We start from the raw sequence: 23,036 nt of genomic DNA on the forward strand, positions 1-23,036 counted from the left end.
CATAATATTATCTTCTCTTAATGACATTCTAAGAAGAAATATCAATCTTCAACGAAATTTTAGCATAAATTACAAGATCTAGAGCACTGGCGAGAAGGAAATGTTGTTTAAAAATATGATAAAAATAACATGGGACAACACGAAAATGAAGTTACAGTCGGGAAAAAAAAGGGTGAAATGAAGTTATCAACTAGCGTAATAAGGGCAGTGAGCTAATTTATGACCAGACTTATACATAGTATCAAATTGCTTTACCCTTCGTGTCCCCTCAAACATCTTAATATAAACAAAAGCAGTATAGGAATTAGAGAGCTTTGTTGAATTTAAAGTACTAGCGCATAACAAGAATAGTTTTCTTCTGTAATCACCACTATTTTCTTTTGTTAACTCGTCATAGCAAGCCCATCGTATAAAACAAATGGATTAACCACAATTTATATACTACATAACTAATACACAGTATCAATCACTAAAAGGAGGCGCAGCTCATTAATCAGACAGTTGAGCACCCTCATACAACAAATGCATCAAAAAGACGCACGCACAAAAAATTACAGCCGTGAATTTACAAAAATCATATATACAGTTATCTAATCATCTCAGTTAATGTCCATGGACTTCTTCAGTTAGCAGAGTCCTACCTAGCAGTATAACGAGCAGATTTTCATAGCATAAACCACTCTCTTGACAATGCTCTTTTCTTTTGCAAAAATAGGAGTTGATCCTAAGATACAAGGCCACTTCCGCGAGGCATTTTCTTTGAGCTAGCTGCAGAAGGCATATAAACACAACAATATTACGTTATTTAAATAAAGCAACTGGAACGACATCATATTTTGTGGAATGAAATCCAATTGCCAAACTCCAAAAAAATATGATAACTAATGGCCTCAACATTAAACAGTTTGGTCCTAATAGGCATCAAGCGGATGAGGATTATACTTTGGATATTTTGGCCCCTAATATGCATCAAGCAGAAAAGCATTTTAAACTAAATAGCAATGTCTCCACCCTTAGATGACTCCATTTCAGCAAGGCTCGTTGGATCTAATTCTCTAATAAATGAAACTAGACGCAGCTTATAAGATATCCTTCCAGCAGTAGCATATGGCTGGCAAAAGTAAGGGGTTTCATTTTACTTTTCTGCAGTCACACGCCACTTGAAGTTGGGACTACAGAAGGCAATGATTAAAAAAGTTATATGACCCCTCTTGTAAAAGGTTTTTTTTTAATTATGAAACAACAAGTGCAATCCTACCCTCCTCCGAATGGAAATATCAATATTTTATTGAAAACAAAGCTGAATGCAACTAGTCCCTTGCCTAAAACCAAATGTTCATGTTGGATTGCAAGTCCCTCAACCAGGAGATGGGATGTAGTCTAGCTGTGAGGCACCAATAAAGCAGCCAGACAAACAGAAACCAAAAAATGAAAATAACACAAAAGAGAGTAAGAACGCTTACCGTCTTCAACATCTTTCAACTGATAGTAGTGAGGAGCTATTTCTACAAGCCATTCGGGTTTCAGTTCAGTTGCCTGCCAGGAAAACCCTCAATTACAATCTCTGTAATGATTAAGCACATGCAATAACAACCCTGCTACGAAACAAAAAGAAGAGAGATAAAGGAGAGGTGGACTAACCTGCCGCATGTACTCCTTAGTTGTCAGGACCAGCTCATGGTAGACAACCCATCTAGGGAGCACCTACAATATGCAAGAGCAAATGATTCTCATGTAGTTACTATCATAATTAAGGTTACATTATCTGTCTTGACAACTTAAAAAAACAAAGCACAACAAACTGTGTGCATGCAATTTGAAAGCGTGGAAGGATTGAAATGAGAGGGGTGGGGGAGATAAGACCTCATTGGTTGGCTCAGTCATAATTAGCTAAACAACACACAGAAATACCAGTTCTCAGGGAAGAGCATCACAAGACTAATAAATCCACAAGAAGGAAAAGGTCAGACTGCCTGTCTTCTCAACCTAAAAATACTAAGTAAACCATACTATGATCCTTTGACAGAAGCTAGTTACATATGGGCCACGGCTGAAGGCTCGACATCATAAACAAGAGTTGAAGATTCTTGGTATCAACCTCTTGGAAGGAAATGGTACTGAACATACCACAGATTCCCCAGTCAAGGTGTAGATCGAGGACCATTAACCCATCATGCTAGATGGTAGCGGAGGAAGAAGCACGCACGCCCCTTTCAGATTCGAGAACATGAGGCAGAGACTAACCATTGACCTTGAAAGAATGCCTGTTCTTTCATTTTTTGACTATACATATTCAGATGGTCCAAATTTTTACTAGCTTGACCGACCGTGATAGTCCTCAAGATCAGTTCCTCTCTTCATGAAAGTCATCAGGTATATCATAAGAGACAGTGATCCTAACTCTTCATCTTGGAGGATGCTATGATGCTAGATAGGATGATTGTTTATTCCTACTGAAAGCATGTGATGCATTCTCCTCTACTGCATATCCTTCTGAAAAAAATTAGAAGGCACCAGCAAAGACACGTACCTTAATAGAAGATCAAGGTGAAGGAATCAGCAAATCTGAAAGGAACCAACCAGGCCCCTTCGGGGACACCAATTAAAAAAAGGACGCAACTAGAGATCGGTCTACGATCAGTCTTTTACAGACACCATGAAACAGAGGAACAAGAATATTCAATTGGTAAAGTTTGTAACGGAGCTTGACTCTGGTGTTGCCGTTCTAACAATTTCAAGAAAACAGTATAAACGTGTATTTATCTTCCGACAAGATCTCGTAAATAGAGTAGCAGTACTGGTGGAATTGGATTGCAGTCACAGGCACATCATCATTCAAAATCCAAAAGAAGTTGGAAAAATGCCGAAAGGACAGATACAGGTGTGGAATAGGGAGAATCTTGGAAGGGTAGAGGTGAAGATGCGAGAGTTTATGAGCTGGTGGAAGTTGAGAGGGGGAAAGGGGATCGAGTGCTTTGTGGTTGGAGGAGACTGATACAAGATTCTTCATAGGCAGCAGTGGTGAATAGGAGGCTAAACTTCAAGTCTTTGGAAGAGGATAGAGGGCTATATCAATATGAGGAGAGATAAGAGGAGTGATAGCGCATGCTAGTATAAAGATGAGGTGAGTTGGAAAGCTAAGTTTAAAAGGCTATTGTTCAATCAAATAGGACATGACATGAGCATCCAAGGGTGTGGCCTAGTGGTCAATGAAGTGGGTGAGAACCATGAGGTCTTAGGTTCAAATACCAGGAGGCAAAAAATACTAGGTGATTTCTTCCCAGGCTTGGATAGAGTTACCTAGTACATGTTGCTGGTGGGAGGTGGCAAGTACCTCGTGGAATTAGTCGAGGTGTGCGCAAGTTGGCTCGGACAATACGGTTATCAAAAAAAAATAGGACATGATATGAGGGAGTAGTTGGACAAGGAGATTGAGGAAGACGAGATGAGGGAGGCAGCAGAGAATCGTGCAAGTATTATGGATCCGGACAAGATGGATTCATCTAGCGTTCTTCCAAAAGCATTCGACTGCCAAAGCAAAGGTTATGAAAACCATTGTTGCATTTTAGGCAGTGTTGTCAAGGGAGAAAAGCGTTAAAAAGCACTCCGGGTCTATCAAAGCTTTAAGTGCAAAGCGCAATTAAAGCGTGGGTTTTGGTTTCTTTCTTCACTAACAAACCAACAAAATATATATATATATATATATATATATATATATATATATATATATATATATATATATATATATATATATAATGCAAAAAAAAGTAATATGTTTAGTTATAATGATTTCCTTAGCAATCAATATATCTTTTTGCCAATTATATTTTTGTTACCGCTCTATCAACATCGAACTTATGGGCAATGAGGTGCGCGCCTTGCTACTTTGCCTACATTGAAGCGCAGTCTAAGTGGCGAAGCGCATACCCCTAGGCTTTTTTGAGCTTTCAGGCTTAAGCGCGCCTTAAATGAGCCTTTGCCAATACTGATTTTACGAGACTCCAAATTTTGAAGAAGCCTCAACACATCCTTTAACGTCATCCTACCAAAAAAAGGAGCAATGAACACCAATCATTACATGCCGCCTATAAGTCCAGCAGGAGCATCAATAAGATAATCTCTAAAGTGTTTTCAACTAGATCAAAGAAGGTGTTGGACAAGATAAGACTCCACCTCTCAGAATGTGTTCATGGATAGAAGACAGATCCTAGAAGCTTCTTGGTGGCAAACGAAGTGGTCGATCCCAGAAGGAAGTGGGAAAGTCGAGAATCTTGTTCTAACTAAACCTTGAAAGGGCCTATAATCATGTGAATTGGGAGTTCCTGGATATAAAATGTGAAGATATGACTCGGATAGGTGGAGAAAAGAAAGGGATCAAGTTATGCATATCAGTGGTCAAATTCTCAATCCTAGTGAATGGAAGCACGTGTGATTTCTTTGGAGCTCGAGGGCGTGAGAGAGGATGACCGATCATCCCACATGCTATTCATCTTGAAACTCTAAGTGTTGGGTAAAATAATGGATAGCTATCGCCTTGAGGGACTTCTCTACCGCAATCCAGTATAATATACAATGAAGGTTCACATTTCTTGTTCGCAGACAACACTTAAGTTTTGACAAGAGTGGGTTGCTCTAGTGGTAAGCATCCTCCACTTCCAACCAAGAGGTTGTGAGTTCGAGCCACCCCAAGAGCAAGGTGGGGAGTTCTTGGAGGGAGGGAGCCGAGGGTCTATCGAAAACAGCCTCTCTATCCCAGGGTAGGGGTAAGGTCTGCGTACACACTACCCTCCCCAGACCTCACTAGTGGGATTATACTGGGTTGTTGTTGTTGTTGTTGTTGTAACTCTTTAGTTTCCTCTTCCTTCTGATCAATAACCAAGGAGATAACCTTAGACAGGTTCCTAAATGTTTCCAAACAGTGTCAGCCCTCAAGATCAACCTCAAGAAGTGTGATAGCATTATGATGGATGACATGAACAATATTGAACATTTAGCACAAGTGTTGTGGTTGGAACTCTTCCAAGTTCCAATTACTTATCTAAGCTTACCCTTGGGTACTTCCAATAAAGTGAGTTCAATAGATTCCAGTACCATCTCTACGTGCATTATCATTACTTCACGCACCGGCCAGTATCATAGGTAAATTGGAAATGCTTCAAAGGAACTTCCTATGGGACTCAGCAAATGGGACTAGATAGTTCCACTTAGACAGTTGGAATGAAAGATCTCTAAGTTTTCAGAAAGACCTTATTAGGAAAATGGTCATGAATATTCGTGATTAAGAAACACAATATATGGAGAGAGGTGATTCATAAAAGCACGCAAAAAGGGGGATGGAGGACCAAAAATACCAAATGCCCTTTTGGGTACGGAATGTGGGGGAATATTATGAATGAGTGGGAAGACTTCATCAGCAACATAACATTTTATGCTAGAGGGTGAAAGTAAAATGAACTCTAGGAGTCATAGGTGGTGTGAAAAAAGAGACATTGAGACTCACATTCCCAAACACTCGAGGGTCGTTTGGTTCGAACACAAGTTATACATTTATCATAGTGTAGGAAGTAGTAATGCAGGGATTAATAATACGAAAATTAATAGTACATGGATTATTTCTTGTTGAGTGTTTGGTTCATTGCACTAAAACTGGGTATACAAAGTATCATCTAAATTATTTGTTTACTTTTTAAGCTAAAAAATAATGACTTTATAATTGTACCCTTGGATATTTGGTCTTCATAGGCTTTTAGAAAAAAGACAAGGTACTTTTGTCCTTTTGGTGCTTTATCCATGTATAGCTTGTAGATGGATTAGTTATTCCATGTTGGTGGTTGGATAAGATAATAGACCAATTGGTGTATAAAATAATACATGGATTAGTTATCCTAGATTTAACATCACAAGCAAACAATGTATAAACTCAATACAAATTCTTATACCATTATTGATTACCTAGTACATCATACCAAACGACCCCTCACATTATCTTAAGCCAGAAAGAGATGACAGTACAACAAGTTTGATGGTTTATGGGAGGGAGGAGTTCATCGAGATGTACGGATCAAGCGGAACCTTCAGGAATGGAAAGCAGCTAAATTCCACGGCTTGCTAAACAAGCAAAGCATATCACATGTTATAAATGAAGGTGGTGGGAGGAGGTAAGAGGTGGATTGTTTTCAATAATTAAGCTCTTGGTGAGGGAGGAATCAAGTTTTCCGCAGATTCCAAAGGACCAAGAACATCAAAGGGGGCTATTGACATATGAAAAATTAAGAAAACGAAAGATTATGTACGTCAACTGGTGCTTCATATGCAAATATCATGTGAAGATGTAGACTACCTTTTACAATTTGTTTGTAGTGTGAGATTTTGAGATGGGTCAAACTGCAATGCACTATGCGGCGTACAATGAAGGAGACATTCTCCAGCTGAAATTCAGGAAGACAAGTTGAATAACCTGGAATGTTGCCCCACTAGCACCATGTCTGTCCCGTAGAAGGAACGAAATAAAAGAGCTTTTGACAGAACAGAGTATGACGATGTACATTCCATCCCAGTTCTTGGTGTACCCATGAGATCCCAGCTTATATAGAAGATCAGGTGTCATTCAAAGAGAATCATATTATTTTGTAGATTTTCTACTTTTTGTATACATGAGCTTTTCCATTATTAATAAAACAATTTACCTCATCAAAAAAGAAGTGAAGGATTGAGATGGGAGCGGTGGGGGAGATAAGATTTCGATAGCCGGTTGAGATGGTCATAAGTACCAGTTCTCGGGGACGGGGATGATCATCAGAAAACTAGTAAATCCTAGGAAAGTCGTGAATCTGCTACCAGATAAGCTCAATAGGTGGTCAGTCTATAATCACGAACTTTTAAACTGCATTAACATCTCAACTGTTAAGTTGCCAACACGAATACCATATTTTGGGTCATATGAAGCGGTGAGGCCAAAAAAATAATCCTAAGGAAGATACTGATGCACTACAAATGTCCGCTATTCTAGTAAAAACAACAATTGCAATTTATCTTTTTGCATCTTGAGTTCATTGTCTTTGCCAAGCAATTTAGAGCCTCTTGTAACATGCAACATCTTTTTCTACTTATTTTTCCTTCTCTAAGTAAACAAAATCCTTTACCTGTGCTAAACCTGAGCTGGGGTGAATGTGAACTGTCTGGGCATGTTTAACAGTACGATAAGACCCATTCTTTTGTAGTTTGGCTGAGTGGGGGAAAAATCCTGATGTAATAGACTTCTTTATACCTTCCAAGTCATTAATATTTGAAGTCAACTCAATTTCCACCCTTTCCAGCAGGCCCTCCAATTGATCTCGGATATCCCTGGCTCTCTTCATGCTTCTGACCTAGAAAGTTAAAAGAACGTTTCATTAAACATTACAAGTAACAATGATGAATCAACATCACCCATCAATTAAAGTTACAATCACTCCCCCAAACCCCTTCTATAACAGTTGCAGTCATGACAGGGTCAATTCCCTCCCGTAGCCATGTCTGTGATACAACGATACAACAAGCCTCAATCACAATCAAAATGAGTTTGGTCATATGAATCCTCCTCCATGTCGCTCCATTTAAGCCCATCTTATTATAAAAATCTAGAGAATGGAATATTAAGGGCCTTTTCTTTATTGTTAATAATAAGTGCCTTTTTTAGTTAAAGCGCCGTGGATAAAATGATCTTCTAATGACACTGGTGAAATTTAAACAAAACATGATAGCACTAAAATATTTGTAGCAGCAGAATCATGATTCATAGCTAAATACAAATTTTATTGGGCTTGATGGCTTCCTTCAACAAGGAAAAGAAGAGAGCTAACTCAGCGTAGAACAAGAATTTGAAACTAACCTGGATGCATTTTATTTAGCTATTAAATGTCTTTCATGAAAAAGAGGAGACTATCACAGCATAAAACAGGAATTTGATACTAACCTGGATGTAGTTCTCATAGCACCACTGCGTTGAGAAGTTTGTTTCCTTCCAGGAATTATAAACCTGAAGAACAACAGTAGACAAAGAAGAAAGCCATTTTTAGCATGCATCCAAGCTGCAAACCAGATTTTCTTTTTTGTTTATTTGAAGGTAGCCAGCTAAATTTCAAGTAAATAAATAATGATAGTGCGTTATCATGACATGACAATTATTTTGAAGTGTGATAAAGACATTGCATTTTCTTTAACATCCTACAGATGTACCCTCCCCCCTGACACCAAAAGAAATATATACCCGCATGGTAGCACTTAATTTCACCTGATCATACAAGACATTTCTTTATTCTGGTTTACTGTTCAACAGTCATAAAATTTGTCATGCCTACCTCCCACCCCAGAAAACTACCTCTTGGAGGCAAATCCACCATATGGAAACTTGTTTCTACTTTGTCTCTCTACCTATTGGGGTGTACTTCAGAGGCAGGATTGACCAAGGGGAAGATACAAATATGAAGAAAGAAGATATGCAAAGCACATCATCATGCCACAAAAACCTATATTGACCAGGAATATATTGTACCAAAACAGGTCCATTATCATTCAGCAACTAACCTTTAGCAAAGCAATATGATCTCCCACATTGCCCATATGAAAGTTCATCCGTGCATTGTCCGCATGGACTTGTTTGTCCTTTGGACGATAGAAGATAGAATTCCCCACAGAAAGCATTGCAGCAATACTTATTATTTCATCAGAGCACTTGTACTTATCAGAGGCAACAATCATCTTGGACAGCATCGGATCTAGAGGAAACTCGGCCATTCTTCTACCTACTTTTGTTAACTCGCCAAGCTTATTAAGGGCACTAAGGGCAAAGAGCAGTTCCAGCGCTTTAAGTAGAGCTTCTGCAGGTGGGGGGTCCATGAAGTCAAAATTCAGCAAATCATGAATCCCAAGGCTCTTGAGAGAGAGCACGACATTTGCAAGGTTGGTCCTTTGTATTTCCGGGACTGTGTTGTCTTCCAAATCATTCATGTAGTTATATGCAGTGTATAATCGAAAGCACTTCCCAGGACCAGTTCTTCCAGATCGACCAGCCCGTTGGTTCGCAGACGCCTTCGATATAGGAGTGACCAGTAGTGACTCCATTCCTGTCCGAGGGTTGTAAGACTTCATCTTAGAGAATCCTGGATCAATAACATATTTAATCCCATCAATCGTCAATGATGTTTCAGCAATATTTGTAGCCAGGACAACCTTACGAGCCCCTTCAGGAGTGGGCTCAAATATCTTGGCCTGCAGTTCTGTTGGCAGGTTTGCATATATTGGGCAAATTATCAACTCAGCAATTTTTGTCCCCAGACCCTTTATCCGGTGCTTTATGATCTCCTCTGCTGTTTCAATCTCCTCCTGCCCAGTCAAAAAGATTAAGATATCACCATCACCAGGTGGCTGAGTTACATGGATCTGAAGAGCGGTGACTACTGCTGCATCCAAGTAATCGGCCTCTGGTGCTTTTGTGTAATGTATCTCAACTGGAAACCGCCTTCCAGGAATTTTAAAAATTGGAGCACAGTCGAAATAATCACTGAACTTCTCTGCATCTAGAGTCGCACTTGAAATAAGCAACTTTAGATCAGGCCGAAATCGAGCAATATCCTGTGATAAAGTAAGTAGCTATATCAGCAACAAGAAGGTGATGGGGATGCAGTTTCACACTCATGAATGTCACAATTGAAGGTCAAATGAGACCCATGTAAAGTTGTTACTCCCCATCCTAGTTCACCAATCCATACAAGCCCACCAGCTACCGTAACATTATTAATCATTTGCTTGGAAACTAGGGAAGGGAAAACAACAGAGAACATTTTCTGTTGCATGTTTCCTTTGAAAGAAAGTATAAGAAACTTGGGAAAAGTCCATTTCTTGCCTGGAGAATCAAAGTGAGAATTTTGGGGGAGCCCAATGGAAAAGCCTTTCTATGAGGAGATTTTTTTTTCAATAAATTTTCTCCAGGTTTCTCTTCCTGAACTGTAGTGAAAATTAGGATATATCCAGTAACAAGAGTTTTTGTCTAATTTCATGTATGCATGCTGCATTGACAAAACAAACAAGTAAAGAGTTCATAATGTCCATTGTTCAGTTCCCAAACAAAGAGCGGCTTCCAATTATGACCAAGAGTGAGCGCATCACATTAAGATTTAAAGGCTAAAATAGGGAGAACTTGCCTTAACCAAGCCAAACAAGATGTCAGTGGATAGCGTTCTTTCGTGAGCCTCGTCGACCATGATGACACTGAAAAGCCAAACACTTGATTAGGCAAATCAAAAGGCTTGGGAGTTGGGTAAGGAATACCAATAAAATCATTTACTACAGCACAGACCTATAGCTTGCTAGATCAGGCTCACCAAGGAATTCTCTCAGCAACATCCCATCAGTCATATATTTCAGCAATGTTTTTTCGGAAGTGCAGTCTTCAAAACGAATAGAGTAGCCAACCTGGACATGACAGATTCAATCATTACATGTTGGAAGCTGATGTAAAGATTGACAAAATATATGTCCAAGTCCTAAGGTACAATTATCATTTGAACAAGGCAATGTCAAGAGATTACGCAAACAACTGAGCAGATAATAAATAAAGATCAGAATGCAGAAGCCTTTGATGTTCTCTGATGTACCAGAACCTATAACCAGAACTCGATTAGCAAAAACGTCTCAGTGCAAACATGATCAAGAGGATTCTCGCTACAAACTACATGAAAACCAGCTTTCCTCTTTTCAACTTTAACATATGCTAAATGAAGAGCAAACACATCATCTACAACTAATAAAAGTAAGAGAAAACATATCATCTGAAGCATACCTCGTGCCCAAGTTTCACTCCCATTTCTTGAGAAACACGTGCAGAAACACTCATTGCAGCAACCCGACGAGGTTGAGTACATCCAATCTGTGAGAAGCAAAATATTAGTTTCAGCAACCATAAACCATATTTCTGGTTCCAGTTTTACATCGCTAAGAATAGGCGTTTAATGGCTTCAACCATGAGGGAGAATACATTGCCTTGACAATAAATCACTGCCAAAAAGAATCACTACAAAATTTATGGTTCATGTTCAAAAACTTAGAGTTGCCTAAAAAAATAAGGAATTGGCAGAGGGCCTTGCTTTCCTATATTACAAGATTACAGGCAGAAAGTCATGTAGGATTCATCTCCTAAAAACATGATTTAGGATAGCCAAATATTCTGGCTTCCCTATTCCCTATTTGGGATTGCTGCAAGGGCAACAGAGAAAACCTCTCTAGGAAGTTTTTTCATTCTACCGCACCTTTGGTTGGGCAGAGACACAGCCCATGAATATGTAGGTTCCATGCATTATTTTGACCGAGCTCAAAAGTAAAACAACAGTGAAAAGAAAGGGACACAGAATAAACACGCAACGAATCTGCAAAAGCAAGATGAGCTAAAAGATCTCTAAAGGTAGAAACACAGAGATGTGGAGTAAGAAAATGACAGTGGAGAAGTCCTCACAGAATCAACCAAAGTTAACATACCATACTGCAGGACCCTTGAAAAATGCTCCTCCTACCCCAAAAGTTTATTCCCGTAGCAATATAGTGACAGACAATCCAATTAACTGAACTGCAAATAAGGTGACCGCAAAGGTATCACCACATTCGTGGACAGCTACAGAATGAATACACAAGATACAAGCAAGCTTCAACAATTCATAAAAGCTATGTGGAAAGATTTCCAAAGGTCTTTGATCAAAGGAAGAGAGAAGTTCAACAATTCCTTACAAAGTTGCTTGCTTCACATGGCTTTTGACCAGAAAAGCGATTTTGACTCGGGATAGCCTAATCAAGAGGGGCTTCAACCTATGCTCCAGATGTTATTTATGTAGAATAGAGGCAAAGACAATCAACCATCTTTTTTTGCATTGCAGGATAACAGAACAGGTATGGAGGATTTTCATTAATCTGAAACGAATCATGTGGGTTATGCCAAATGATACCCTAGAAGTTACTAGAATGCTGGAAAAGATATAGTAGCTCCTCCAACCAGAAAGAGAGATGGAAGATTGTCCCAGCTTGCATTTGGTGGACAATATGGAAAGAGAGAAACCAAAGATGCTTTGAAGATAAATACAGCCCTATCCAGAAACTGAAACTGCATTTTTTATCCCTTTACTATTTTTGGTGTAAGCAAGAATACATGGAAGATCTAGAGTCTTTTGTTGACGTCTTCTCAACAAAAAAAAAGGGAAGAGAGAGAGAGAGAGAGAGAGAGAGAGAACTCTCAAGAATTGCAGAAACAAGACCCACAAACCAAACCTAAAATAACAGAGAGCCCAACAGCAACAGCCAGAGTTTGAACTGAGAAGTTCTCAACATTATAAATAGAGGTAAGGGGGCCAATTGTAGCAAAGTTTGTTTTGAACTGAGATTGCCAACTCTTTGCTGGCTCCAACCATGTTCCTCCTCCAAGGAAATGGAGCTGTATATGACAACATAACTTGCACTATGCTTGGACCAAGAAACACGGGTGGAGGGACTTGGTGATTCAAATCCATCATGGGGAGAATTCTATTATTTTCCTTAAGTGTTCGGCAATGCTGAAAAGGAAACAAGAGAACATATGTTCTATTCTTTCCATCCGTTTTAATAAGGATTTACAAAGCATATGTGGAGGAGGTAGCTGATAAGAGAAAGGATCGTTTACCAAAAAATCTTGCTGCAAGCTTTTGCTGGGAAATGGTGTGAATATTCTCTGGCATTGGAAAACTTTCAGGAAGAGTAAAACTCCTCTAGAATACATGCTTATAAGGACGTATCTACTAATCTGCAGCCCCCCCCCCGGGGGGGGGGGGGAGTTATACCTTGCAGTAGATGTTACATTTGTGAACAATCAACTGAGGCCATAAACCTTTTCTTTCTACATTATCCTCCTGTCAGTCAAATCTGGAGAATATTCCTTAATCATTTTGGAGTACCATCGGCATCGCAAGGACCTTAAAGGATGCTATAAATAGCGGGCGGGGATAAAGAGGTAGGAAGCATATAAGAGCTTTATGAAGAAAACCTTTATGTACTCAGGGAGTCTAGAGAGAGAAACAATAGATGCTTTGAATGAAATACAAAAGTAATACACTATGTCGAATTTCGATGCTAATTGACTTCTGCTTTGCTGGGGAATCGTAAAAAGTGTAAATGATTTCGACTAATTGGTGGACTTCTCGGACTCCTGAACTAAAGGGGAAGTCCTCTGGACTTTTGTAACATCAGCACTTTCCTGGTGCTTATCTGAATAGTCCAAAGTACTTATCAAAACGGAGTTGTAAGATAGCATATCCCTCAATTAGTTAGGCGTCATTCTCTTTTAGTTCCAGCCACTTCCCTTGGCATGGTAGTTAATGCTATCCCAGAAAACAGTCTCTGCCTCTTTAAAAAAATGTCCTCCTTATTTTTGGAGGGTGTGGTACATACTCTATATAAGAGACATCCATACCTTCCCTCGTTTGGTATACCCCGCTTCGTGTAGATACTGCGGTATCTGGGTGGTCTTCCCGGAACCCGTTTCTCCAACAATAACAAGAACCTGCAACAAGCAACAAATTTGTAAATAGTGTCTACACAACAATTTAGTAAAAAGGACATTATAACTAGCCTGCGACCACAACAAAAGAAAAGTAAGAACAAATGCAAAGCAACCAACCTAACCTGATGATCATTAACAGCTTGGAGCAAATCATCCCTGTAGGGATATATTGGTAGGGTCTTCCTATCCTCCTAAAGAATGTATACAGGAAAGACGATCAGCAAAAACGAGTTTCAATAATCGAACGCAACAAAATTGGAAGGTACAACCCATGGTCAATCTAGAAAAATGGTCTCAATAAAAACCTAGTAGTACAATAATGTGCAAAAGCCAGAGAGCAAAAGTGAAGAATTCTAACAGAAAGGACAACTTTATAGATGCAGACTTCATAATCAATTCCTATCCATTGATTCGTATACCAAATTCCATGTGGGATAACTATTACAGGTTAGCTAATCCCGAGATAAAATAATCAAAAGACAAAGATGCCCTTCCCCAAAGCTCTTCTCCCAAAGTTTTTTAAGAAGGCCAAGGTTAAAACTGAAAACAAAAAGTTTATCCAAGTTTATCTAGTGGAAAACCAAACACGAGTTTTATATTATACCCCTAAATCCCAATTTTAATCCAAACCAAACATCTACCACAAAACATGTTATTTAATCCACGTATTATAATCCCTACATTGTAATCCTGCTATAACTTGTTCGCATACCAAACATCCCATAAGTGCTAATTCTATTGCACAACATGATGCTGATAAATTGATACCTGAAGTTTTTCAAATGCTGATTTAGCCATAGACTTCTCTATTGACTCAGCGGGAGACTCTTGGTCAACCTGCATACAAACCAAAGACGGCCTTAAACCAATGATCAAGAAATTAGCGAAAAGAGATTTAGCATAACACGTTGACAAGATTGAATAAGCAGACATACATTAATACCATCCATCACTGCTGCCTTTATGAACTCAATTTGGTCTTCAAAAACAAATCTGCACCAAAGTAGTTCTCGGGTTTGAATAATAAGATTTAGCTGGAAAACAAATACCTTCAGATCCTTGATACAGCAAAATCCACTAACTGTAAAGCACAGAAGCCAATTCTTCAATACCATCCTTTCTGTATCCAAACTTGCTACATGTGTTTTTTTTGTTTTTTGTTTTTTTTTTTGGGGGGGGGGGGGGGGGGGGGAGAACTTACTGATAGTCCTCAGATGTGGGCTTTCTATTTTTTGACCCGAATTTAAGCGTTGCCTTCCCTGCATTGCGATGACTCCAAACTTAGAGACTAGAAAACTTCCTAAGTTCATCAAAAACATTGAGTATGGCAGCAGTGAATTGGAGATTACCAATCTGATGTTCCTCCCATGCTTCTTGTTCTGCAAAGGGGTTCATCTTTTCAGCAGCAGCAGGATCCCTGGAAATGTCAAAACAGAATGCAAGACCATATAAAAAATTTAATTAAAAAAGTGACTCTCCAAGACCAAATAGCACTTTTACGCATCTCATTATGCTAGAGCAACTATTACGACTATCTTTCTCAATATAACTAACCTGTAACGCTCCGAAGCCACCGAAAATCTCTTTTCCTGATTTACACCACCTTCAAGATCATAGGCATCAGGCATCCTATACTGTATTTAGAATAAAAACAAAAATAAGGGATTTCCATACGAAAACTGAGATAAACTGGAACATGGAATAGAATTCAAACTTAATCAACTTAATTTCCATTCCCGATTTCCAATATTTTTACAATTTTTTTCCAATAGTTTTACAATGGGTTCACATCTTCTTCAGATCAGTGGCCCTAGTAAAATTGCATCAAACTCATTGTCCTTGATTTAGACCTATCTGACGAATAATTTGGAACATTAAACATGGGATAAGAAAATAAACCAAGTAGAAAACAATAACACAGGGCTTCCAGTAATTGCTAAAATTCACATTACCGCGCACCCCCATCCAACATCCACTAGTTTGTTCAAAAAGGTAAGAGCGAGAACAACATTTGAGGTTTTTTCTTCCAGTTATTGATACTTTGTAAAAAGAACTTCAAAAAAAGGTACAATCATCCACTATTTCAACTATGGACGGAAAATATAATTCACACAACAAATCTAGATGTTCAGTATTTTTATCGAAGCTCCTTAAATTGCACTCAAGCCTTAAGAGAAGATTGAAGAAATAATACTGGCAATAGAACAAAAACGAGTCTTTCACAAAAGGAAGGTTAGGACAAGGAAGGATCACTGGCAGTGATGATCCAGACATCATTTTTCCTGTCTACCTTTTATCCATATGTTGTGGGGGAGGGAAAGAGAAGGAGATGCCAGGAACTATGACAAGCAAGAAATCAAAGTAGTAAATGCTACAGACAATAAAAAATAATGTATCACATTAAAAAATGTTCTTGGAAGCGATAAATATTCAGAATATCGATTACCTCGCCTAGGTCATCGGTGTCTTCTGATCGCTTCTTCACTAGTTCATATATCTGTTTCTTATAGCTGCAAAATTGCAAAGGTCCTGAGTACACAATAGCATATGCGCATATAAAGCAAACCCGGATTCAATCAAAGTCTACTTAAGAGAATGTTAGACCAAAAACTAAAAAAGGCAAATGCAGAAAGGCACTAATTCCACGTTCACAAGAATCCATTTAGTACTCATCAGTATCTTCGTATGATAAGGGAATGATGAAATTATATCACATTGAGTGAGCTGGAATCCGCATATTATCACAACCATTGAACAAGTAGTCAGATAAAATCAAGTTCAAACCCAAAGAGACAACAGATGAGAAACACGGGATGACTTCACGTCAACTAGAAGTAGGACTCCCACCAAAGCAGGAAAGACAAGGCATGTAAAAACCATTTCTATATAAGCTACTAAAAGAGAATGATAAACACAAACCACTATGGGATTCAAAATCTTGCTAAGCTGGAAAATAGTAGATGCACTCCTCATCATGCAATCTCTTAATAGCAAGAATAAGTCTTCAAATTAACAAGTACCACTGAGTGAGTTCAGTATGGAATCAATTGCAATGAAGAAATCAGATGAATTAGGAAAAGCAATCTTATATCAAGAATTATTACAGAACAAGCATCAAAACAAAGCAGGGGAAGTGTATTTCCTTGCCTTAATTCACGTTGCTCCGCTTCTGTCAGCTTCACTCCCTCAAACAGGTATTGCTCATCCTCTATATCGTCTCTGGAATACCACAAACATGGTTATACATTGACTAATTACCAGAATGAAATAATTTAAGATTATATAACATAGGAAAACGTAATTTACTTCCATACAATAAGAGACTGTAAACTACAATACACATTCATCTAAATACCTTAGTTCCTCTAGCTTCTTCTGCTCCCTCTTCTTTAAATATTCTCGCCTCGAAACCTTCCTGGATCAGAGTGAAATTGAGACGTGAGTGCAAATAATCTGTGAATGCCAGCTTAACAGCCCAATACTCAATGTGCAAAATAACAAGGATTGGCGGCCAGCTAAAGAGACAAATACTTAATGTGCAAAATAATAGGTATTGGCATGTGATATTCTTTAAAGCTTAGGGAGATATTCTGAGATTGCCCGAACAAATTGTTCACACAAGTAAATTTGTTTCCAATTTCTGCCCTAAATCCTTCACATAGTAATAGCAAATCCGGCTACTGAGGCCTATAATTCAACATTGTCCTTCATGGAGGCCCAGATGCAAAGATACAGTACCTCATCCCAAAATTGGACCGTCCATTTTAAATTGTACATAACAGAAGCCCCCAACCCCAAAACCTCTTTCACCCTTCTCCCAAATCCCACAAGAAAAAGAAAAAGAATAACAAATACATAAGTATAGTAAAGGAAAACTAAGTATCGAATGCAATGCACTAGAAAATGTAATGTGCACGAAGCCATTCAATCAACAAAAGATCAGTCTATTTCACGAAAACCTTGTTGGACATTAACACCCAAGTGCTTCTCAATTTTATTTTATTTTTTTGAAACAGAAATGATAAGGATGACGAATAAGTGCTTCTCAATTACATACCCAATCAATCCAAGAAAGGATGAATAGAAACATAGTTCTCTACTCCAAACGCTACAGTGTGCCTTTTTCTGTCACTAGTACTATCTCCTCTCAACTCTGAAGTGCAAGAAGTTTAAGGAAGAGGAGATAGATTATCATGAGCTGGTGTTCTCTGGCACAGGTCACAGTGAATGCACAAACCACAGTTGCATTGCAAATTCAAATATGGACTCTCGTGTCTTGATGTTCAACATTTTAGGGGTATTAAAAAGGACAGTAGATGAAACAACCACGAGTTGGAGACTACAGAAGATTGAATAGAAAGAAAAGCTGCTTGAAGAACACCGTCATGTCTTTAACTTGTTTAGAATGAAGGAAGTATGAGAATATCCAGACAGATATATTCCGCATTAAAAGAGCTTGATGCTCCACTTCTACTTTTCATGCAAACTAGATGCTGATTTGACAAATGACTTCGGTCAAACCATGTCCCCAATCTGTACATACTTATCGCGTCGTCTTTTATCTTAAAGCAGATTAGCCTGGACCAAAATTTAACTTAGAAGGGGAGCCTTGGCGTAACTGGTAAAGTTGCTGCCATGTGACCAGGAGGTCAGGGGTTCGAGCCGTGGAAACAGCCTCTTGCAAAAATACAAGGTAAGGCTGCATACAATAGACCCTTATGGTCCGGCCTTTCCCCGGACCCGCGCATAGCGGGAGTTTAGTGCACCGGGCTGCCCTTTTTTAAGCAGAGCTATCTAGTTTTTTCTTCTTCTTTAAGAGTGGAATACTCAATAGGCGGGAAAAAATGACATCCAAGCTCCAATTCATGTCCCTTGCCATTTTATCTACTAACAAGCAAGATAATGTTTTCCTAAGTCCAACATGCCTATTTCATCTGCTTCCCTTTTTTTTCTTTTTTTTGGGGGAGGGGGGGGGGGATAAAGTTCAAGTACCTCCTCAAAACTATTAACATAATACCACAGGTAAAAGAGACACACCAACTTCAATTAGCTCCTTTGGACAAAATAGATAAGTAAATGAACTTCAAATAGAAGAGGTATTGCAAGTTCATGATGGATTGACGTGGTTACTAGAAGATTTTGTGAGATGCAAGATAATAATATAATACTGAACTAGATTGTATGGTGACTAACCTTAAAGCTCCAATGTCATCTCGCTCCAACGCATCAGACCTCCTGATTGCCTCTTCTGTCAGATATCCATGTATGAGCTCACTTGCATAAATTCTCATTTTTTCTACTGAAGAATAAGAAAAATAAACAAATACATGTACAGCAGGAACTGTATCTATAGCAAGTACCTTCCTCCTTCCTTGTTAATTTTGGCTCTGCCAACTGTTAACGAAAACAAAAATACCACAGTAGTATTAGAACAAAGAAATATGCTGAATACCATCAAGAAATAAGTCTGACCTCCATTAGTAGACACAGGATGAAATCAACAACAACAACCCAGTATAATTCTACTAGTGGGGTCTGGGGAGGGTAGTGTGTACGCAGACCTTACCCCTACCCTGGGGTAGAGAGGTTGTTTCCGATAGACCCTCGGCTCCCTCCCTCCAAGAACTCCCCACCTTGCTCTTAGGTGACTCGAACTCACAACCTCTTGGTTGGAAGTGGAGGGTGCTCACCACTAGAGCAACCCACATATCCAATAATTTCAACAAGAGATATCAATCAAAACCTCTCACAGAATGATGTAAAAGCTAGCAAAATAACACAGAAAACCCTCGCGCATGCACGCCGCATTTTTTAGAGAGCAACATTTTTTTATGAAGAAAAGAGCAACTAATCAAGAGAGACAAGAACAACAACAACAACACAGTGTAATCCCACAAGTGGGGTCTGGGGAGGGTAGGATGTATGCAGCCTTACCCCTACCCTGGAAAGGCAGAGAGAATCAAGAGAGATATTCAAATATATAGGTTATATCAATGCACAAACACAATCAAAGAATGTGATGCTCAGACCGGGAACCTAATAGAAGGTGTATATGATAGCAAATAGAACATAGACGATCCAAGTGCATATGTGCCTCAGTCTTAAACTTTCAAATTAACAGCAACTAAACCAACAAAAACTTAAATGAAAGCTTCATCTAAAATTGTTGGTTTCAAATGCATTAGAAGATAGTCAAATCCACAAGACTACCCCACTAGATTCGTATTTGTATGGGACCAATCTTTCATTGCCTAAAGTGCATCCATGCTTCAATTTTACAACTCTGAAAACAGAAGAATTAATAGATTGATTTACCAATTACTCAAACATACCTTTCCACCCAAACCCCTGACAGCGAATTCAAATCATAAAAGCACTGCATGCTATCTAAGCACACGGAGGTTCAAAAGATGTTAAAATTGCTCACCTTTCTAGTTCCTGCAGCATCTCGCTCTCTGAGATGTCGTTCCAACTCCTCCCTCTCCTTTTGGTCCCGAAGTATTTCCTCTTCTGACTGCAACAGCAAAGCATGCAAGTAATATCAAATGGTTCAGGAGTTCTGAGTATGGAGAAGGTGAACAGGCAAAAAAGTTGAAAGAATACACCATAAGCTGTACCTCAGAGTTGTCACTGTCATCTTCATCTAGGGAAGTTCGTCTCCTAACCCGTCTTTCATCGCCCACATTCCTAACTACCTGCACCATCATATTTAGTCAATAGAAGGAAACCTGTTAATACAACAAGCACTATTGGGGCAGCTTACCATCAGAAACAAAACCGAATTCTATCAAGAAGAAGAAGAGTATAAGCACTATGCCTCGTCGTCTTCGTCTTCGTCTTCATGGGTCTCAACCCTCCTCCTGAACTTCTTCTGATGGGTATCTTCTTGCCTAGTCTGAGAGGACACAGAATTACTTTCACCACCAACATTATTGTCATCATCATCATCAGCCTCCAGAAGCGTGTAGGTTTTTTGCTTCCTCACCAACTTTGCAGCCTCCCTTTCTTGTTGTAAATACAGCTGGTGCAACAAGAAATACCAAATGTTAAGAGATAAAGCGCAATGTTTCACCAAAAGAATCCTCACTAGTGAAACCCTGTGAAATAACTGAAACTGTAAGAAATACTAACATTTGGCCCTGTCGTCTTGCGCTCAACTCTAGAAAAAATTTCTTGAGCAAACACCCTTGTTTCACCAGAGGATGACATTCCCATATCTACGAGCTGATTAATCAGATCAGAAGGTGATGAAGCTTTCTTAGCTGCATTGAAGTGATATTATGAACAATGTTGCCACAACAATTTAACATCAGAATGTAGGTACTCTAATCAATGTTTATTAAAATATAAGAAGAGGACGTACAAAGAGTAAGAACATAAGTAACAACTGTGGGCTGTGAGTACCCCAAAAGAGACATCAATTTGTCTGAAACCCACCTCCTCAAGTCAGACCCCATCTTTAACTGCATTAAACAGCAAAATACGTAAACAATGAAAGTTAGATTTAAAATGCATTTGGGTGTCAAAATTGCTAGAGTTCCTGCCCCTCAATCACACAAATCTAGCACATGGATTAGTTACATTGTAAGGCAGTTGATTATGTTTTACACAAAACATATAATATACTTTTCTCTATCGAATAAAATCATCAGTTGATTCTTCTCACTCACCGAAATCGAGTAAATCAAATACTTCCAACAATTGAAACAGAAATAAATTGAGACTGACAAACTATAAAATTACATCATTCATATTGCACTGATAACTTCACCCATATCATGATGTTTCCTCGAAAGAAATAACCATCATAATTCATACCAGATATCAATTCACAAGGTAAATCGAAACAACTTTATCAGGTTAAAATACTACTCCAAAGAATAAGCATGTTTTTTGTCGTTGTGTACAAATTTCAATAAGAATGCAATAAAAACCATTCAATGAACAATAGTAATTGATTATCACTAATCACGCAAAAGCCAGGAAAAGTACCAGTAAAGTGAGGCCTACAAATCAAGGACCTGGGCCCTTGAAAAATATACTAATCGATCGCAACACAACACAACACAACAGAGGATCCACAAGGTTGTTCAAACCCTAGGTCAAAAAATCAAAAAGCTTGACAAGAGAAGAAACCAATAACAAGTGTCAACTCAATTTTTAAACCCACTATTTCAGAACCTACGTCAAAATCTCAAACTCAACATAAAGAGATGGAGAGAAGCAGTACAATCAAAAGCAAAACTCAGACTGTTGTCCACCGGCTATACCCGAAGCTAGAAGGGCTTGTAATTTTTGAAGTCCAAATCCGTCTAATGTTAGGGATTCCGGTGTCGGGAAGTGTCGCGTAGAGATGTGTTTAGTCTTTAGCCGCTATTTAAAACTTAAAACGGTTTTGCTCTTGCTTAATTTAATAATTTTTTATCCCGCCCGGACAAAAATACTTATATGCTAGACATGGGTGCTGTGTAAACATTAAGGACACAGTATCGTTAACTTCATGAACATTGTGTAAATATTAAGGACAAAGTGTCATATATTTGGACTTTCTATTGTTAAACTTTGGGACATATGTCCTTAACTTCATATGTGTAGGGTAAATGTTAAAAACATGACGTCCTTAACTTTATGTGTACAGTGTAAGTGTTAAAGACATAATGTCCTTAACTTGTATTTGCACCTTCTGTTGTTAAACTTTAGGATCTCATGTCCCGGATGAAAATACCCATGTGCTAGACATGGGTGCTGTGTAAATATTAAGGACAAGGTGTCCTTAACTTCATGAATGTTGTGTAAATATTAAGGACAAAGTGTCATGTATTTGCACTTTCCGTTATTAAACTTTAGGACATCATGTCCTTAACTTCATATGTGCAGTGTAAATATTAAGGACATGGCGTCCTTAACTTCATGTGTGCAGTATAAATGTTAGGGACATAATGTCCTTAACTTGTATTTGCACCTTCTGTTGTTAAAGTTTCTTTTTATATTAATTTTAATAGAGCAGTGGCTATTTTTGCTCAGCATTAAAAATAGTGAATAAAAACTAAATACCATATTAAAAAGTGGCTATCCCACGCCATTTCTACCCGTTTGGGAGTTATATACATATCTGATTAATGTTACCGATTCCGTTTTGGAGATCTTTCTGGATATTTTAATTTTGTAGTAATACTTGTTTTTTTAATTACGGTTTTAATACATAAGCTTACATCATACTTAATTTATTTAGGTTTTAAATTTTTAGTTTGGTAGTTTCATTTTAATAATAATATAAAGTATTCGGTATCTATTTATGCCCTTGTTAGTAATAAATATATTACACCCCATATTTTCGTATGTAAAAGTACGCCGCAAGTCAATTGATGTAAGTTAAGAAATGAGATCATCTTTGAAAGTACATAAAGTAAGTTAATCATGTTAACTTGGAGGTTACAAATACTTAAGATCATGAATACCAAGTACCAAGAGGGTTGGAAAT

At 38.4% G+C, this 23,036-nt stretch overlaps 1 protein-coding gene across 8 annotated transcripts; it reads right to left on the reverse strand.

Annotated features, from left to right (window-relative positions):
* Window positions 1-351: 351 nt before the first annotated feature.
* Window positions 352-21,963, reverse strand: LOC107804351 (pre-mRNA-splicing factor ATP-dependent RNA helicase DEAH1). 8 transcript variants are annotated; one of them, XM_075251589.1, is made up of 28 exons: window positions 21,786-21,963; window positions 20,919-21,018; window positions 20,687-20,817; window positions 20,373-20,576; window positions 20,173-20,250; window positions 19,983-20,069; window positions 18,916-18,949; window positions 18,749-18,803; window positions 16,911-16,970; window positions 16,703-16,774; window positions 16,002-16,065; window positions 15,110-15,189; window positions 14,905-14,972; window positions 14,757-14,814; window positions 14,491-14,548; window positions 14,324-14,392; window positions 13,673-13,746; window positions 13,466-13,555; window positions 11,512-11,599; window positions 10,820-10,906; window positions 10,337-10,452; window positions 10,182-10,248; window positions 8,566-9,612; window positions 7,955-8,017; window positions 7,143-7,367; window positions 1,642-1,704; window positions 1,464-1,536; window positions 352-768 (listed from the first exon to the last, which is right to left on the reverse strand). In XM_075251589.1, exons 2-28 carry the CDS (start codon window positions 21,010-21,012, stop codon window positions 725-727), a joined length of 3,249 nt encoding a protein of 1,082 aa, XP_075107690.1. In that variant the 5' UTR covers window positions 21,013-21,018; window positions 21,786-21,963; the 3' UTR covers window positions 352-724. The 8 variants fall into 8 exon arrangements, with proteins under 8 accessions (XP_075107690.1, XP_075107691.1, XP_075107694.1 ...); XM_075251590.1 differs by having other exon boundaries at window positions 21,826-21,956; XM_075251593.1 differs by having other exon boundaries at window positions 20,319-20,576; window positions 21,786-21,904.
* Window positions 21,964-23,036: the final 1,073 nt, after the last annotated feature.

Source organism: Nicotiana tabacum, chromosome 4 (genome assembly GCF_000715075.1).
Source record: "Nicotiana tabacum cultivar K326 chromosome 4, ASM71507v2, whole genome shotgun sequence".
Taxonomy (NCBI): Eukaryota; Viridiplantae; Streptophyta; class Magnoliopsida; order Solanales; family Solanaceae; genus Nicotiana; species Nicotiana tabacum.

Coding starts and splice junctions, on each gene's coding strand:
- LOC107804351 (XM_075251589.1), bottom strand. CDS start 21,012: ATGGGGTCTGACTTGAGGAGGTGGGTTTCAGACAAATTGATGTCTCTT. Junction 20,818..20,918: donor TACTTATGTTCTTACTCTTT/GTACGTCCTCTT, acceptor ACTTCAATGCAG/CTAAGAAAGCTTCATCACCT. Junction 8,018..8,565: donor ATCATATTGCTTTGCTAAAG/GTTAGTTGCTGA, acceptor GTTGTTCTTCAG/GTTTATAATTCCTGGAAGGA.